At 41.7% G+C, this 19,974-nt stretch overlaps 1 protein-coding gene across 1 annotated transcript; it reads right to left on the minus strand.

Moving 5' to 3' along the window:
• Nucleotides 1-1,744: 1,744 nt before the first annotated feature.
• On the minus strand, nucleotides 1,745-18,372 carry dusp14 (dual specificity phosphatase 14). Its single transcript, XM_085184441.1, has 2 exons — nucleotides 11,036-18,372; nucleotides 1,745-3,366 (listed from the first exon to the last, which is right to left on the minus strand). Exon 2 carries the CDS (start codon nucleotides 3,259-3,261, stop codon nucleotides 2,626-2,628), a length of 636 nt encoding a protein of 211 aa, XP_085040567.1. The 5' UTR covers nucleotides 3,262-3,366; nucleotides 11,036-18,372; the 3' UTR covers nucleotides 1,745-2,625.
• Between the last annotated feature and the right edge of the window lie 1,602 nt (nucleotides 18,373-19,974).

The following is a 19,974-nucleotide window of genomic DNA, read 5'->3' on the forward strand; positions in this document are numbered from 1 at the left end:
GGTTTGCAACAGAGTTTCTCATTATATTAAAAAGAAATATGGATGTACTGACAGTTACCAAGAAGTGGCCTTAAAATATGTTCACAAGCCGGTGGCTTGTTGAAATATGCCATAAAATTCACCACCTCTATGCTAACAGTAAGCCCAAGAACGGAGCAAAGGCAAGCAGGTCAGCGCAAGCATCGGGCAATCGCTGATCACTAGGGAAAAATGTGAGTGGCTGCTGGAGGTTGCTGAAAGAGAGGTTGTTGCACAGAAAATCTTCCAGTTGCTTTGGTTGCTAGCAGGATGCTGTGGTTACATGTAGTTTGCATGGGAAATGCTGACTTGTCTGCAAACACTTGCCAACTGCTCTCAGTAAAGTACTGAAACTTGAAAAAGATAATAATTTGTAAGCAAAAGTTCTCCATTTCTTCAATATCGCTTGGCAAGTAGTTTGCGTGCAAACGACAGCCAACTGCGATAATCTGCTTGCAACCAAAGCAATCACAAGAAGGTTTTTGTAGTCGCTGCCAAATGTTTGCAGACAAAACAGCATCTTGCATGGAATCTACAGGCAACTATCTGCCAAAGACCAAAGCAATCATAAGGCGGTCTCCGTGACTGATTTCACCTTGCGAGAGTTTGCAACCTTCAGCAGCCAGTCACTCACTGGTTGGGGAATACACATTTTTTCCCGAGCGACTGGAGGTTGCCAGGTGGTTGTTGGCCGATCTCTAGGTTTGTGTGACTGACGACTGAAACAATGAAGCATCTTGCATATCGAGTGAATTTTTCTTAATGTTGTTTCTGTTACATGAAAAGCTTCTTTCTGTTATTATAACTGAAAGGTGTTTCAAATAAAGTAGTCACAAGGGAATGACCTCTCCTTAACCATGTGATTCATCATTGTCTGTTTCACACAACACAGAGGGGTTCAACAATGCATTTTAGCAGCTGATTCTGAGGGATCTTAGGGCCATTAAAGGGCCATATTTTCGATTCAATTTTGTACTGTAGGAAGAAATGGTGAGGTGACATATTGTCCATTTTAGCACCTGCACTCTGTGGTACAAGGGCTCTTTGTCCCACTGTGTGGTTTCTTTTGATGGATATAGTCTTGGACTTTGGCCAGAAGAAACTTAATCTGAGCAAATTCAATAAATACATACAAATTCATTATACTTGAGGAAAGCTGTGTTTTTCAACAACCAATTTTTCAACCAGGGTTATGTTTAGTTTGTCTATAGTTTTGTCACACTATATGGATAATATAGTACTATATTATACTATTATATAGTACTAGAATGTCAGTAAATGCAAAAACACTACCCCAAATAAAGCAGTAGAGACTAGATAGCGAGACAGTGAACATGAATGTAGGATTTAAATATTACAAAGCTGGATTTTAAGCCAGGCTTTATGAGAAGGAAACACATTCTACAGACACAAAAAGTCCACTTGATGGCTCTAAGAGGACAATATCACTTGAAGTATGCAGACATTTTTGTATTTATTCATCTTTTATGTGATAATTGTCCCAAAGTGTATTTTTATTATGATTTACTGCAGCATGTCTCAGACCTACAACCAGTATTTCTGAAGTGTGGCTAGAGCGTGCAAAAAAAGTTTAAATTTCATCCTGCAGATGATAGCAAAAGAAAAAGAGAAAAAAAAAAGATCTTCAGCCTACTGATCTTCAAAAGAGCGCTACACCACAGAGGTGGACCAGTTTCCAGACAGAAAATAAAATGTTTTTTCTGTGCTGCGCTGATCTTTTTGCAGCCTTACCCGAATTGGGATAAAAGGCAAAAACTGTGGGATGGAAAATTGACTTCATAGAGCTACCGTTTATTGAGGCAGCAGATATTTTCTTTAATATAGCATCAAATAGCACTACAATAACATAGTGTGGTCAGAGGATGGAACAGTCAACCCTGTGTTACACAGGAGCTTTCCCTAAACCTCGATTCCTAGCTTACATCTTTTCAAATTTCACCTTAAAAAAGGTTGCTATAACATCTTTGATTCTCATTCAGTTAAAATGCACCATAAGCTTTTTTCCCCACTCACTATCATTGCATTCCAATAGAATATTTTCCCAATATTTTTTTCTGTACACTTATCTTTAATGCTACCATAAATTAAGAGCATGCTGCTGCCCTTCACACTAAGGATTACTGCAAAACTGGCACAATACCACCACATGACACCACGTCAGGAACAGAACTTCAGTCACATCACTGTTTGAACACCTCTATCATCCGCTGGAGCTGGAAAGACAGACCCAGAGAAGGACGGCACTGACTTCAACTCAAAGTTTTAACTTGTTTTGGTGTCTGACATCATTGTGGTCCCATCCAACCTCTGGTCTGATGGATTCTGGGCTTTAAGTCCCCTTTCTCCCACTTAAAGACTTAACTGGAGAAAATTGGTTGGATCAACAGCAGCACCATCAACGGCCAGTGTTTGATTGAACTCCCTCTGTCCAAAAGCACCATCACTCATTAATTAAGCTTCACACACACGCACACTTGTGCATTTTCTCTTCCTCTGTCCAGAGCAGGTAGGAACCTCCAGTCCAGAAGGGCAAAAGGGCTTCACTTTCATCCTCGATCCCCCACTGAACAGTCGGCACTGCCTCTCTCACAGGCCCCAGTATGGAGCGAGGCTCCTGCGGTCCCTCTCATAAACATCAGGTATGACCCCGTAGGGCGTCTGCACCATCTTAACAGAGTTTCTGCCGAACAGCTTCCTCTCGTACTCGATTAGCTGGCGCCAGAAGCCACCGTTGGGCCTAATAACGGGGCGGCGGGCTTTGACCCAGGCGTGGGCCTCGGCCAGAGACACACGGTGGTACTTCATGAGATACGCCAAACACAGAGAAGCGGAGCGGCTCACTCCCGCTGCACAGTGCACCAACACCGCCCCTCGCTTACGTCCCACACTGTGGATCTTATCGGCCACGCTGTCGAAGTACAAGGAGATGGGGGAGTGGGGCATATCTGCCAGTGGGACCTTTACATATTCCATGTGAGGCCAGTTAAAGTTGGGGAGCTCAATGGTGGCGTTGACCACACAGGTGATGCCTTTAGACAGCAGCAGGCTGCGGTTGGAAGCCACGTTTCCTCTGCTGAGGAAGAGGTTGGGGGTGATTTGTGCGATGCCTCCCAGCAGGCTGCCATTTTCGGGCAGCAGCCTCGGTACCGTCGCAGGCACCATGGAGTTGCGATGGTGGTGGTGATGATGATGGTGGAAGAAGCCTTGGCTGCGGGAAGCCATTGAGAAAACAAGTGGGCTTTAACAGGAATGGATTTTCTTTTTTCCTTTACAAAATCTTCATGAGCTCAGAGTCATAGTAGTGCAGCGGCACCAGCCAGACAGCTCCTGAAATACAAAAGCAGACTTAGCTTTTATCTAAATTAAACATTTTTCTATTTCAGTGCAGGCTGACAAACATAAAAACACTTCAAGGATGAGTAACGTGACTGCTGTTTGAAAACACTACAAAACAAGGGCACTAAGATCCTTCTTTTGGAGGGCAGAGTGCTGCGAATCCATGAAATGGTTTGGATAAAAAGAGAGAGGGAAAAAAAGGAAATGCTTTTGTAAGTGTGCGTCTTCAAACTTTAAAAACCCAGACAAAAAAATCTGTTAGAGTCACAACAGTTTGAACTCATTTAAAAATACGAAGCTGTGAGCCTCACAAAATTATACGAGTGGGGTTTTCAAGAATCCGCCGCGCCGCAGAGACCAGTCACTCTACTGTACGTGTCTCAACACTCAGGTCGAATGGCCGCACGCTGAGACGAGCCTCGCTCTGCCATGTGAGCGCAGACGTCCCGCAGGCAAACACTCACCTCATCTCATGTTCATCCATCCACGGCTCCCACATACAGATTACATCTCGTCTCTCTGGCTATTCCTGCCGTTAATGTCATTTCTCTACTGCACCAAACAGCAGGGTGGAAGCTAATCACACATACTGTACGATCATACCAAACTTAATTTAAACACACGATTTGCCACCCTAATTTCATTTTCTTTTCTCTTTTTTTTCCTAAAATGAAAATTACCTCTACTCTCTTTGAGAGTACAGCACATACAAGGAAAAGTATATTATGGAAACTCTAATATGATATATACTACTGTATGTGCTCAACTGATGGAAACACCTGTGGCAATGCTTAGACTATCAGCGGAGAACCCACAGCTCCGGGCTGAGCTTCACACACTGTTGCACTTGTCGTGCGTCATCCACACATCCTGCACCAGTCTAGGCTGGCAGGTCTTTCTCCCTTATTTCTAGTGCGGTCTGGTTAACAAGACGCATGGCAAAAACACTGCTGTGTGCCGTCACCTTGCAGACTGGGATTCTTCTTATGAATTAAATTCTAATCAAAAACATGAGTGCGGAAGGTGCAATTAAATTGTGATCGCAGCTTTCAATGCACAAAAGGGTTGCAAGGTAAATCAAATCCTAATCCCTCGTTCCCCACCTTTGATGAGCGGATGCTTCATTTTAATACAAGGAAGAGCGTCTGCTATGCTTTTCCATATTTTCTGTCATGTTATTACAACAGTGGACGCTCATGTTCAAATCAAGAGTTCAGCATATGTACAGGTAACGTCCCTGTGAGCCAAAATCTTTTCCTACTCTTGGCTCTGTATGATGTCAAAGAGAGTGTCCATAAAATGTTTCTATCGTTTCTAAGACGCAGCCAATCACAAGGAAGTCAGGTTAAAGGAGGACAGCCTTAACCCTTATTCTACTGACTGGGGTCCATGTAGACCCCCAGAGGTGTATTTTGTCATATCTCACAGATGTTATTATTGTTGTTTTGTTTTTAATTGTTCCCATTTTTATGACTTTGTCAATCAATTTGTTTCGTTTTTTCCAATTCCATTATGTAATTCTCTTGACTTCATCAAAGCATGAACTTGGTAAAGTGATTGGGAGGAGCACCTGAAGACATGGTTCTCAGCCAGGAGAGGGTAGAGTTCCCGCTCCACGCCAGTAATTAGTTCAAGTAACTTGGGGTCTCGTTCACGAGTGAGGGGAGGGTGGAGCGGGAGATTGATAGACAGATTGGTCCAGCAGTGTTGCTCCCGAGGTGATTCAGGCAGGTGTTATTTTTATGGGGTTTCAGCCATGTCCTATTGGGAGGAGGTTGGGGCAGACCCAGGACACACTGTAGCGATGACATTTCTGGGCTGCCTTGCTTTGTGTTTGTTTTAATGATTTTATACTGGTTGTTTTTTTCTTTCGTTTTTTTTTTTTTATATAAATACAACACAAATTTTACCTTAAATTATTGAAAACTAAGTGTTACCATAATCAAAGGTTGGTAAATACACTGTTGAGTAGTAATGTGGAATATACTTCCATAAAAGCTGCAGGCTGCAAGAAAAGTAGATTTTCATTTTACAACATGATTGAAAATGTAATGTAATAGAAAGGGAAAATGTAGGCATACAAATAATAATGATTGGATAAGAAATAAGTTTTGATATTATTATTATTATTATTTCTATTACACTGAGGTTAAAAGGAAAGCAGTTAAAATGACTTGTTTCAGGCAGAGGATGTTTTGAGTTGGTGCACAAACGGTTACCATAAAAAACACTTCAAACAAACCTAACCTTGATTTCTGCTGTGATTTTGAATCCAGCCCACAGAAGAATGACGAGTTTGATGTCTGCTCACCATTTTTATGTCACTTTGTTCTCAACAAATTACACAGTGTATGTCAGTAAAGATTTTCAACTGGAACAGTTCATTCATCCAAGAGCTGATGTGTGATTTAAGTGTTCCCTTAAATTCTTTTTAACTTTTACTCAACTCTGGAAAGTCAAAGAACAAAAGCATTTAGCTGTAAATCAACATAAAAGGACCACTTTAAAACCCATAATATAAATAATATCAGTCATAGCTTTTATTTTTCCCAACAAGTTTCTCTCTGCCTGCAAGATTTTTCTTTTCTTTTTTTTTTTACATTGTTAATGATTTTATTGCCTAAAGCTTGCATAGAAAATCAGTAAGTCATGGAGCAGCTAATCTCCCCAAGGGCTAGAAAAGCCTTTCCTTGTATTGCTCACAGCTTTGATATCCCAGCATGGCCTGCTTCCCTTTAAAAAAAAAAAGAAAAGGTAAAAAGGAATGAAAGGATAAACTAAAATAATGCAAAATAATGCTATCAGCTCTCTGTGTTCCTGGCTGCTATCCACCATGGACTTTGCTATGAAATGGTTGCCATAAACCTGCTGCACCTTCATCCACAGCGCCACCACTTGTGATAAAACAACAAATATGTTTCTCACTGTAGAGCCGTCTCAAAATCCCAAGACTACATCAGAGTGTGAACAAGTTTCCTGTAGGAGCATCAAGTGCATAATAAGTACTAGCAGTGATTTACCTCACCTGATGTGACAGTAAATTAATAGATTTTTGGTTTTTGAATTGCTGGGTTGGGCGCCTAGGCAGCTCTAAACACCAATAATTGAAGATTAACTGATAAGGAAAATCAGTTAAAGTACCACAGACCAACTGCAGCCAAAAAATGAGCCACAATTTACTTTATTAGTCAATGTTAATCATGCAATCACTTCATTTCAGCAATTTTAGGTTTGTTAATGGGGTCTTCATGGTTTTAATCATTCAATAATGAGTGATGGGTCCTTCAGTCAAAATGGATGTTAAACCTAAATCAAAAGTTTTATATTAAAATGTGAAAAAGTAACTAGCTGAGGAGGATTTTAGAGCTGAACAGGTCTCAGAGACGTCACATGCAGCAGAACCACAGAACAATAAAGATTTCTGAAACAGACTCTCCCAAATGAGTTATCTTCACTCTTCAGTTCACTTCACCTTTAGTGACTCTTCATAGTGCTTTACTGTCATTTTTGCAGAAAGATTGATATTGTAGCTCAAACTCAGGCACACCTCCCTGTGTAACAATCGGTGAGGAGTAGTCAGTCTATGAACTGAATGACAGACGATGTGTTTTGTTGTTGCTGCTAACTCAAACAATCACTGCTCATTTCCACGTTAAAAAAATCTATGTATGCATGTATGTATGGACCCTAACGACCTCAATATCTCTTTAACCTTATATTTTGAGCAAAATCATTTGGACTCTAAAAGAACTATATTGTATTTTGATGGTCAAATGCCACTGTGACCTTGTAATTCAAGTTTCTGGCCAAAACTCAATCACTCTGAAATATAAAGATGACGACATGAACAAAGTGAAAAGGTCAACATCCCTTTGACACCATAATTTCAAAAACTTTTCATTACTGAAGAGCCTGGACTAAAGCTAACCACTACGTGACTGAACTGACTCTTTGGTGATCAGCTAATCCATCTTCACTAAATACTATATGAGTCTGGAGGACATGGATACAAACTAGTAATTATTCTTTTACCAAGTTTTTGAAGGTATACCAGACCAGCATACACTGGGCCTTAAAAAAGAAAGTGGGACAGGGTCTTAATAATAATAATAATAATAATAATAATGGATTGCATTTATATAGCGCTTTTTGGGGCCCTCAAAGCGCTTTACAATTCCACTATTCATTCACTCTCACATTCACACACTGGTGGAGGCAAGCTACAGTTGTAGCCACAGCTGCCCTGGGGCAGACTGACAGAAGGCTATCGTGCCATCGGCCCCTCTGGCCATCACCAGTAGGCAGCAGGTGAAGTGTCTTGCCCAAGGGCACAACGACCGAGACTGTCCGAGCCGGGGCTCGAACCGGCAACCTTCCGATTACAAGACGAACTGCCTTCTCCTCACATACAAAGTCTTGAACCATCAGGCTCTGTCGTATCTTAAAAGACCTCATAGTACAATGTTATCCTAACATAGCATTGCTGGCTTACTTGTGGTTCGAAGAGTTTCTAAAAGTTGAATGGGAGGCAGAGCCATCAGCTATTACGCCTCTCTCCTGTGGAACCAGCTCTCAGTTTGGGAGACAGACACCCTCTCTACTTTGAAAATTAAGCTTAAAACTAATAGGGCTGGATCAGGTGGCTGTGAACCCTCCCTTAGTTATGCTGTCATAGGCTTAAATTCCTGTGGGACTTCATGCACTAAGTACTTCTTTAATCACTTCTTTTTGTGCTCCACCTGTTTATATACCATTGCAACATGTCATAAAAGTTTTGCCTTTTCTTCCTTATTGTGTGTTTTCCCCATTTCCCTATACTCTTTTTCTTTTCTCTTTCCTCTTTTTGCCTCGACCTGCAACTAGTCGCAGCAGATGGCTGCACCTACCTGAGTCTGGTTCCTCTGGGTTCTTTCTGCTAAAAGGGAGTTTTTCCTTCACACCCTCGCAGATTGCCAGCTCATAGTATTATTGTCGGATCTTTAACTCACAGTATAAAATGCCTTGAGGCAACTGTTATTGTGAATTTGCAATATATAAATAAACCTGAACTGAATTAAATTCTTCTCTGTAAAGCACGTGAAGGGGTTCTCCACCAGTTCAAGTCCCACACCTTACACCAAATGTGGGACAAGAGACTCATTTGCGATGAAGCTGATAGGGAAAAAAAAACTGGTTAGAGAAAGATGAAACAGGAAGGGTTGAATAGATGAACTTTCAAAATAAAACTCAGATGATTCTCCACTATTAAAGTTATCCCAGTCCCTAATCTCACCCACATCAGTCTTGAGTGTAACATCTCCAGTGACATCTTTCTAAAATAACAAAAGCTAAGCCTGACCTGCGAGCAGATGCCTTGTCTTGAGTCTCTATGTATTGCACAGCTGATGCAATAATTCACAGACAGAGATAACACAAACTGAGTTGCTGGGCAACCAAGTAACCAACAGTGCAACAGCAGTAGCCACATCAACGGGGAAAAGAAGAAAATAAGAAAACCAAATAAGCCCAGGCCCTCTCCAAAGTGCTGATGAACCACAGCGCTGGGCTGTGCTGAGATTTGCTTCATCCACATGGTTATTTATACCCCTGGCAGGGCAGAAGCGGAGGAGGAAGAATTATGCACAGGCTGTCGTCACTGAAAACTCTACTGTACGTTGGAAATGCTGCAGCTCACTGTCAGTCAAATTTACTCTGAGGATTCAAAGGACAGCATTCCAACTTTTACTCTACAACTAATTAGTGCTGAACTTTACAAAAGACCAAATTGAAGTTGTTTTATTATATACATTTTCATTATTATAGCCTCATTACTATAATAGTCAATTCTCCAAGCCAATTATTCTAAACCTATTAACAAAAATAATAAATCCATATTGGAGGCAATCACATTTTTAATTTCTCATTAGGCTACAACTATTTTGACGGTGTCTTTTATGGTTGTGTTTTAGACCATTAAATTCTTAAAACTGATTTGTGAAAAAAAAATCTTTCAGAGAAATCCCAATGAGACATTTCCCTCAAATCACCTAAATTTCAGGTTTTCTTCTTCTGATCTCGTTTATGTTTCAGAAACATCCCCTCTCTCAATCACTCAGATGAATCTGTCAACAGTTGGTGCCACCTCACAAATCTTGTGACGCTGCTCTCTCGCTGGGGAGATTCCTCAGGGGTCCGGTTCCACCTTCGCTAACACAAATTGGAAACGTGACCCACCTGCAGGAAAACTAGAGTAGCGGTCCCGCTGGCAACCTCGTCCTCACGACACTAACGAGTGAAACCTTGATAGAACTGAACTTCCTGACCGACACTCCCTCACACCACAGAACGAGATAACTGAAATAGCCGGAGACAGCTGCGATTTCTCAATAAAAGAGACAGTCTGCTCAGGTTGAGTGATGTCTGAAAGTGTCTCGGCACAGACTCAATAATGATCTGGGGAGAATGAGCAGCAATGACAGGGACGGTCTTTTTGGGCAAGCAAGGAAGGGCACGGCCTCTCAAATGTCTCCAATGCAGCTGGATTCCAGCACAAACAATGCACACAGTAGCTGCTGTTGGTTCAGAGGAGGGAAAGTTTCGAAACAGAGGGACAAATGCCACATGAGAGTTCGGCTCTGGCACCTTCCTGCTGCAGCAGCACCACCCAGATCCACAATGTCACACCTCAATATGTCGCACCAAGGGGAAAATCACTGACGGCCACAGATGGTCACATGTCATGTAGTAAGAGACAGGATGCCTCCTCCCTTTCCTTTGAGATGTTTTCCACAAATTTGTCTTTAAATGAAACACTTAGTGTCGCTTTTAGAGATTACTCACTGTAGCAGACACACGAGACAGATAAACGGACTCTACTTTTACACAATGGGAAAACAATGACAGACTGACACAGACTTAACCTTTTATTATCCTTAATTGATTCCACAAGCTGGGAATGTCAAACACTGCGAAAATTAACCAGGAACTCTTCCTATTTGTTTTCAAATATATCAAAAAATTTACTAATTTCAGCTTTTTTAAAATGTGAATTGTTCTTGCTTTTCCTTATCACCTTTGATAGTAAACTAGAAATAATTACATTTTCAGATTTCTTTAAAAAAAAAAAAAAATTAAGAAGCTTTTATTCAGTGTTTTACGACATTTTACACATATTTTTTACCAGTTGGGAACATGACAAGCAGATAGATTACTACTTTAAACTTTTATAATTAGCCTTGTCTCGTTATTTTTCGTTTTCAGCAACCAGTACGAGTCTAGAATGTGGAGTTTGAAGTGAATGACTCCTCAAGTTTAATAATTCAAGAACGAGCCGTGAATGAGGACCGCTCCTCTGCGCACGTTCCTATGCCCGTTCGCGTGCGCGTGACGCGGAGATGTGCTTGCGTTGTGACAAGTTGGGCTGTCGGAAATAGAGAATATTAGTAAATAGAAAATGCCTGATGGAAGTGTCAGCGACACGTTTGCTGTCCTGGCAGGCGCGCTCGCTTCTCCAGTTTCACTCAGCTTACATCACAAAACTAAAAAGCTCGACATAAACCTGCCCGGAAAACCCATTTTTAAAAAATAAGTCAAGGCTTTAAGGTGAATTAGTAGGCATCTTATATGAGGTCCTCATAATGCCGATAAACTGGCTCAACGTCAGATGGAAAACTCAACTTACCAGTCGACTCTCTCTCAGGCAGAGATGGAGGTTTTCAGAGCGCCTTCGCCGCCTGCACCAAACCGGCGCGCACGGATCTGCTGCTGTCACACATCTACCTCCTGCCAGTCCGCTCATGCACACGGCCGGGTAGAAGGCGAGAGGTTGGCAAACAGCCCGCAACACACAATAACATCACGTGAAAGTCACCAGAAATACAGTACGAGCCATCGGTACATCCGCCTGGTTGTGCGGCGTGCAGAGGGCAGCGCTGCCTCCAGTATAAGGGGTGATCAGTGCCACACAGAGGGGGAGGAGGGGGAGGCAGGAGGAGCATGTTGGCTTACTGAGATGATTCCAGGCTTTTCTATTGGGAGATTCAGCCAGTCTGAAATCTACAGGGCTGTGGCCGAACCATGAATGAGCCTCAAGCTCCAGATTCACCGTCTGAACAAGACTAAGTGCACATAAACCGATTTACTGCACTAGTTTTACAGGAATTTTATAAACTAAGGTGAGCGATCTGTAAAAGTACCTTCACGATGTGTGATCGATTTTTAGGGATGAAAAGCTGGGGATCAGGACCAGAGGCAGTGAGACTGATCACAGACTGTGAAACACCCCCCACAGCTGTGGGACTGTAGGAGGGTCAAGTGCATGACGGTTCTTTATACTGGTGATTCTAGAGTTTATTGGGGTTCTAGGCAAAAACAGGTGCCCATCCACTCAGCATTCATCACCACCAGAGTTGGCCCAAAATTTTATGGGTCCTTTAAGCAGAATTTTATTTGGGGACCCTCACCCCCACACAAACCATCCCCAACTACCCACAGAAGCAAAGCTAATATGACCAGGCTTGATCATTTGTGCATTATGCATCAAATACAACTATTATCATGGCTTACTAGAGTGCTGGAAAGAAATGAAACAAACCAACAGACAGTTCATGTAATTGTATTTGAAATGCACAAAAGGGCAGAAAAGTCACAAAATTTAGCATAGGCGTATATATTATTTTTGCATAACAATGCAAAAGTTAAAACAGACAATATGAAATACATTAACAGAAACTACCTGGTTAGAGCTAACAGCAGGTTACCAACCATAATGCCTGTGGTTTCCACCTAAGCCCACAGACCTTGACTGAACCGATGTCTCGTGTGACGCTTCTGTTCTCTATCACATCAAGAGTATCTCTCCACTCTGTATGCAGGGCGGACATCAGCACTGAAACTCTGTGAGCTAAATCGCAGTAATTTGTTTACAGAGGCATGACTGACACCTAGAAGTACCTACATAAGACACATACACAATCCTTTTTAAAAATAACCCTCAAATTATGACTTTTGTAAGACAGGTGCTGAATTGATTCTTTTTTCTTGCCGTTACAATTATTAAGACAATTATCATTTGAGCGGGTGGTTGTGATGGCAAAATTAGTCCTTGTGGAAAAAGCGGTAAAGAAAAAGTTCAGCTAGAACATAATAAATACTGCATTTAACTCTAGTTCATCACTATGTATGTAGCCCCCAACATCACTGGATATGTAGGATGGCCAGATGGGTGATCAGAGTTGAGTCTGTGATGGCCGTGCTTGTGTGCTTGGCTCTGTCTGTGATTCTTGAAACTAAAGACAGACTGCGGTGGTCATATTCTCGCATGTATGCGACTGTTGTAGAAACTTGTGGCTTTTCGATGCACAGACGTGTCAGCACTTCGGCCAAGCTACTTTACAGTTTGCATGCATTTCCGAAATGAATGAGCAACACTGACAGAGCTGTTTCTTATATCTCAGTGCTGAAATTCACCCGGCAATCATGTGACATTCTTCACCGTGACTCCATACAGTGTGATACAAATCACAAACCAGAATTTTATTAGAGCCATCCAGCACATTGTGGCATTCAGTAAATATTCACAGCCACGGTTGTTTGCTGATGTTATCCCGAGCTTTTCTACTGGAGGTAGATTTTCTAATGTGTGTTTTTCTGAAAAATAAAAGTTTGTATGATCTTTGTATTGTATTGTATATTATCACCAAAAAACAAACAAACACAAAGATTCAATCAGCAGCAACAAAAAGAATTGCTGCGTCAGTCGGGAAAAACCTGTTTACATGAACATATTCAAATGACACATCAAAGTTCCCGATAAATGCATAGATGCTCCAATTAGTGGAAATCATTCATCATCAGGACTGATTGGTGTAGCCTTTACCATCTGGAAAAAGAATGTATAAGAAAGAGTGAGGATGTTGATAGTGAAAATAGGTTTGCTTCATTTAAACAATTTACAGAATGTTTATAAAATTCCTGCATCAGGATTTTCCCACTGCTTAAACAAATCAAGATTATATTAGAAAACATGCTTACCTTTGATCACGAGACCCTGGATGTGATGAATAATTTCTACCAGGCACTATAAAACTGTCTCTGGAATTAATTCAATTTCAATTCAATTCAATTCAATTTTATTTATATAGCGCCAAATCACAACAAAAGTCGCCTCAAGGCGCTTCATAGATACAGAGAAAAGCCCAACAATCATATGACCCCCTATGAGCAAGCACTTTGGCGACAGTGGGAAGGAAAAACTCCCTTTTAACAGGAAGAAACCTCCGGCAGAACCAGGCTCAGGGAGGGGCGGCCATCTGCTGCGACCGGTTGGGGTGAGAGAAGGAAGACAGGATAAAGACATGCTGTGGAAGAGAGACAGAGGTTAATAACAGATATGATTCAATACAGAGAGGTCTGTTAACACATAGTGAGTGAGAAAGGTGACTGGAAAGGAAAAACTCAATGCATCATGGGAATCCCCCGGCAGCCTACATCTATTGCAGCATAACTAAGGGAGGATCCAGAGTCACCTGGTCCAGCCCTAACTATATGCTTTAGCAAAAAGGAAAGTTTTAAGCCTAATCTTAAAAGTAGAGATAGTGTCTGTCTCCCGAATCCAAACTGGAAGCTGGTTCCACAGAAGAGGGGCCTGAAAACTGAAGGCTCTCCCTCCCATTCTACTTTTAAATACTCTAGGAACAACAAGTAGGCCTGCAGAGCGAGAGCGAAGTGCTCTAATAGGGTGATATGGTACTACAAGGTCATTAAGATAAGATGGGGCCTGATTATTTAAGACCTTGTATGTGAGGAGCAGGATTTTGAATTCAATTCTGGATTTAACAGGAAGCCAATGAAGGGAAGCCAAAACAGGAGAAATATGCTCTCTCTTTCTAGTCCCTGTCAGTACTCTTGCTGCAGCATTTTGGATTAGCTGAAGGCTTTTCAGTGAGTTTTTTGGACATCCTGATAATAATGAATTGCAGTAGTCCAGCCTGGAAGTAATAAATGCATGAACTAGTTTTTCAGCGTCACTCTGAGACAGGATATTTCTAATTTTAGAGATGTTGCGCAAATGGAAGAACGCAGTCTTACATATTTGTTTAATATGTGCGTTGAAGGACATATCCTGGTCAAAAATGACTCCAAGGTTCCTCACAGTGTTACTGGAGCCGACAGGTTTTAGACAGGCTTGGGTGGATGAAGTGAATGTGGAAGTAAACAATTAGGTGTGGGAACAACATTTGGAGAATACACATAACTGTTTAGTGAATGTCAGACGTAGGCTAACATAGGTCATACTACTCCAGAGAAAGGCTTCACACTCTCTTCTTTGATATTTCACCTGTCTGTCATAGATGTAAATCTGCCGCTGGTAATCTGACTCATTTATTCTGGTGCTGTACAAAACACACCACCACTCTAAAGCATTTGGAGAGAGCTGACTACTGGATGTATTTATAGATATACTTGATGTGACCAGCTCTTTGATTTCTGTAAACAAGTATGAACAATTGCAATTCTGCTCAGAATGGTGACTGCAAAAAGTTCATACTACAGCGGTGGAAAAATAACTTTCTACCCACATTTGAGCTTTGAACAAGTATCTACAGAGACATCTCAGTGAGAACAGACTGAATATAATTGAGAGGTCCTGGAGTCCTGTACTGGCATTTCTGAATTGGGAATAATTAGTTTGTATTTACATCTACTGGTTTTATCTTTCTACAGGTTTAATGCTGTCTCAAGGCTGTGGGGCTGTTGCTGTTAGATGTGCTTTCATTCAATACAATAACAAATATTAAAAAATACACACTTTAGGTGTTTAGGTATTTGACATGTGAAGTACAAATGTGTTTTACCTGAATGCAACTTTCCAAACTCCAGGGCTAGCTAACACCTGTTTTTTGCTCACGTCGCCCTCAGAAACAGCAGTGTGTGTCAAAAGTGATGTTACAACTGCACTTTAGTGTCATTTTGACCCATTCTGTTTTTTCCAGACCGGTGAGTATGATGCAGTTGGCGGGGATATGAGCGTACAGTCATATTTGGCTTTACTGCCATTTCAAGCTTATAGCTGTACAGGAGCCTAGAGGTTCCCTGAAAAGATACGACTTCCTGGCGGAAACTCTGTCAAACTTCCTGTTTTGACTTCTTCAATTCCTATACCAGCGCTGATGAGAAAGTGGCCATGCCTATTGCTCAGGAGAAGACTGCACTAAATCTGGCACACCTTTAAGTCCCAGTAAAAGATGACGAGGCTGTGTGATTTCACAGTTGGCATGTGACATGTGATTGTAAAGTAGGCTTTGTTGTTTTGCAATCTAGAACAGACTGTATACCTGAAATATTTACTGTTATTTCAGCAGCAGTTCTGTGTGGTAACCCCTTAATCAAGCCTACTGACCTTAGTTCAGCCATGCTCTGACCACCATTTAGTTTGAAATCTATCACAGCTAATGTAGGCTGACAATGAGTGGAAAGAAAGAAATAATTTATCAGTGTTTTAATTCTATAATCCCAAGAACGTTTCCCACAAGGTTATTGCTATGCTTGATTTAATTGATAAAAAGTCAAGACTATTTATTACTAAAAAGCACTGAATATGACATAAAAGCATGGTGAGGTGAGAATCAACAATCAGAGGCAGGTGTGCCTCGCATGCTACTGTGTCCCTGGCATCAATCACTCCTCATACAGAAGCTGTGGGAGCTTCTGTATGAGCTCCCTGAAAACCTCCCTGAAAACTGTGAGCTACAGCTATGGAACAAACAAACCTGTTAATGGAATCACTAAAGTCAGAATGAAACTCTCTTTGCTTCTTTAAATGAATACAAACAGGACTTAATGAAGACTACAGACACAGTCACACCAAACTGACATCCACCAGCCATCATTTATTCTACTTATAACCATATTTCCTCTGTCCACCCATCCATCTGGTTATTTGAGGTTGTGGTAGTTTATATTTTGTATAAAATCCTTTTAGGCTCACATATCAGTATATTTGGTGTAACATTTAAAACCAGGATGTGAACTGTTCTTTAAAAAAGCTCCCCTTGAAAAATTGGTTTGTGAAATTGTGTTTGGGTCTCTAAAACACTGACAATTTACTGTTTTTTCTATCTGCAATATTAGGCTGTCACTGATTAATTTAAGAGAATGATTCATCACCAATACACTTTAGTAATGATACCAGCATGAATGCTGCGCCCGTGAAATGTAAAACAGAAAATAAACAAGTTAATGAATGTATGAAGAGCAGCACTCAGGAATCCAAGAGCTGTACTTGCTGAAGTCGTGTTTTCCATTATGACCATCGACATCTTCTTTTTTTCCAAAAAGGACGCCTCAAGCAAAAGGTGGTAAAGCCAAACTAATATACAACTGTCAGTCATTGGTAGCACTTTGTAGCACTTTGTGAAACCAACAGTTTAGGAACTATACATGCAAGCACTCTGTAAGGTCTGCGCAGCTGGCTACACAAGCTGCATGAGCTACGATTGGTACATCAAGCAGTAAAGTCTCCAACCAGCACTGTCTGTTAGTGGAGTAGAAGAAAGTGGTGCAATAGAAAAATAGAAAGCATTGCAGTTGATGGAGGGGGGGGGAGGGGGGGAGAGAGAGAGATTGCCCATGCAGGATGCACGCAAGGACCCAAGACCTTACGTCCTCCTTGTTAACATCTGCGCTTCTTGGAGAACAAACTGGACTACCAGAAGCTAAGACATGGCTAAATCCATCCATTCCAAGTGTTACAATAATATTCTGAAGCTGTGCTCTTATTACCTGTAGTCGTCGTGTGTGCATTTACACTTAAAAGAGCTTGTGCAAAAATACTGAAGTCATCTCAAGTCACAGCTCTTCACACACAGCGTTTTTGACTGTAAGATCTAGGCTCTTCTACCTGACCATTGAATGTACTGTTATTAGCATCACAGCTGTGCACATTCCCTGCAGTGCAAATATCAAGGAAGCCCTGAATACTCTCTACTGCCATCAATGACTTGCAAAATACTTATCCAGATGGTGTTTTCATTGTAACAGGAGACTTTAATCAGGCCTGCATGAAAACAATTCTCCCTCATTTCCATCATGTAGATTTTGCAACTAGTGAAAAAAACACACTGGACTTAGTCTATTCAAACATAAAAGAAACATTTAAGGCAGCACCCCTTCCTCACCTTGGCTCTTTGTGTGATACTGATTCCTACATACAAGCCCTTGCTAATCAGAGAAAAACCCACCATGAAGCAAGTGAGAATCTGGCCTGCAGGAGCATTGAAAGCATTACAGGACTGCTCTGCTTTGAATATGCTTACTGGGACATGTTCCTGGCAGCTGCAACTGACAATCAACATGCAAATGTGAATGAGCATGCCAAGTCCGTGTCTGCATATATTCAGAAGTGCATGGAAGATGTCTCTGTCACCAGAAACATCATCACATACTGGACAACAATAAACTGTGAATGAGTAAAGAGATACATGCGATGCTCAAAGCACAAAATGATGTGTTTAAATCAGATGACATTGTGGCACTCAGAACAGCAACAAGTCAACATGAATCATTCCATAAAAGCAGCAAAGCAAAACCACGGTACAAGAATACAGAAACTTCTCCAATGACCCTGTAAGTACCAGGTGAATGTGGCAGGATATCAAAGCCATTATGGACTCTAACCCAACTCACTCACCCTGTGAGAACAGTATAATCTTTTTTAATCAACCTAAACAAACATTTTGGGAGGTTCAAAGTGCTTAACAACACCTGTAACACCTGCCTGCACACCCTGATGTGCAGGCATTTAGTCTTGAAACAGCTCATGTCTGGAAGACCTTAAGAAAAAGGGAACATAAAGGAAGCATTGGACCCTGAAAACATACTAGGATGGGCCCTCAAGGAGTATGCCAACTAATTAGCTCTGGTTCCCACAGAAATCTTCAACATGTCACTGAACAAGGCTGTCATAGCATCTTGTTTCAAGATTGCTGCCATCGGCCCTCCAATGGCAGGGCCCTCTCTCAGGCCCTCCAAGGTTTGGAGGCACAGCTGGCTGCCGGCGGAGCTCACGGGCACGTCACTGCAACCCCCCCTGGCTTCTGCTCCGTGGCTGCTGAGTGACCCCTCATCTGGGACTCTCCTCAGCTCTTTCTGGGACAGTGGCACGGCTGCCCCTCTGTTGGTCTTCCTTGGTCTCTTGTGTTCTGGGGGCCTCTGGATGTCTGGAGTTTTGATCTCCTCCATACCTGCTTCATGCCCTGGAGGACGGGGCAGTGGCCCCCCACACCCTCTAGCAGATCATTACATGAAGGAACCTTTTAAGAAAACAAGCGCGTCCATGCTCACAGGTGTACACACGGGTGATCACACACACAAACTACACCCTTTTTGGCTCCTACCTCAAAGCACACTGTGCTGTCGATCTTACGTGCTGCACAATAATGTTTAATATTTAGTATTTACTGTCATATTCCCATATATCATTGTGATGTTGTTTATTCTATTACTCTCGTTTTCTTCTGCTTGTTTTCTTTTTTCTTTCTCAACAGGTGATCCAGGTGATCGATATATGTATTTTTTTCCCCCTGCTTATTCTGTTGGTTTTTGTTTTTTGCCCTTCTCCCCCGTCCCTCTTCTCAACTGTTTTTCTTTCCCTCTTTCTTTCTCCCTTTTCTTTCCCCCAGTCAAGTCTGTCCCGTATTCAGCAAGTGAAAATAAAATAAAGAATAAAAGGTGAATCAAATGGACCATTACGGCAAAGCTGGGATGGTCAATTTGGTAAAGAAAATCTGTTGGGCATCTTTCTTCACCTTTAGACAATAATTCTGAAGGCAAAAGAACCAAACGGGACAGGTAAAAAAAAAAAAAAAAAAAAAAAGATTGCTGCCATCATTCCAGTACCCAAAAATACCCACAGTCACTCATCTTAATGATTACTGCCCTGTAGCACTCATCCACATAATGAAGAAGTGCTTTGAGAGGCTGGTAAAGGACCACATTGTTTCTCACTACCTCCTGCATTCAACCCATTCTGGTTTGTTTACTGCCCATATCACTGCATAGAAGACACCATACCCTCTGTGCTGCTTCTAAGCCAGGCACATCTAGAGGAGAAAAAAATACATGCAAATGCTGTTCATGGATATCAGTTTAGCAGTTAACACCATCATTCCACAACACTTGCATAAATGGGTTTACCTGTGTAACTGGCTGTTAGACTGCCTCACCAGAGCCCAGTTTGTTTGGGCAGGTAAAAAATGCCTCTAGCATCATCTCCCTGAGCTGCCATCAGGGCCGCGTCCTGATCCCGCTTCTGTCCGCTCTGACGACCCACGACTGCTGTGCCAGATCTACCACTAATAACCCTGAGGCCTGCTACTGTTTACAACAGTAGTGTTTACAACACACTGTTTACAACACATGAGGCCTGCTACTGTTGTAAACAGTAGCAGGCCTCATGTGAGATAATGACAGCTAAGCCCATGCAGAGGAAGTGAGCCAGCTGGTGGACGAGTGCAACACTAAAAACTTGACTCAAAATGTTAAAAAACAAAAATTAGTAGGACGCAGCAGAGTCACACTTGGTTGTTCAGCAGCACAAAGTTCCTTAGTGGACAGATAACA

The sequence above is a fragment of the Neolamprologus multifasciatus genome, chromosome 14, assembly GCF_963576455.1.
Source record: "Neolamprologus multifasciatus chromosome 14, fNeoMul1.2, whole genome shotgun sequence".
NCBI classification, from domain to species: domain Eukaryota; kingdom Metazoa; phylum Chordata; class Actinopteri; order Cichliformes; family Cichlidae; genus Neolamprologus; species Neolamprologus multifasciatus.

What these genes read in the sequence shown, in the direction of transcription:
- dusp14 (XM_085184441.1), bottom strand. Translation starts at nt 3,261, where the DNA reads ATGGCTTCCCGCAGCCAAGGCTTCTTCCACCATCATCATCACCACCAC.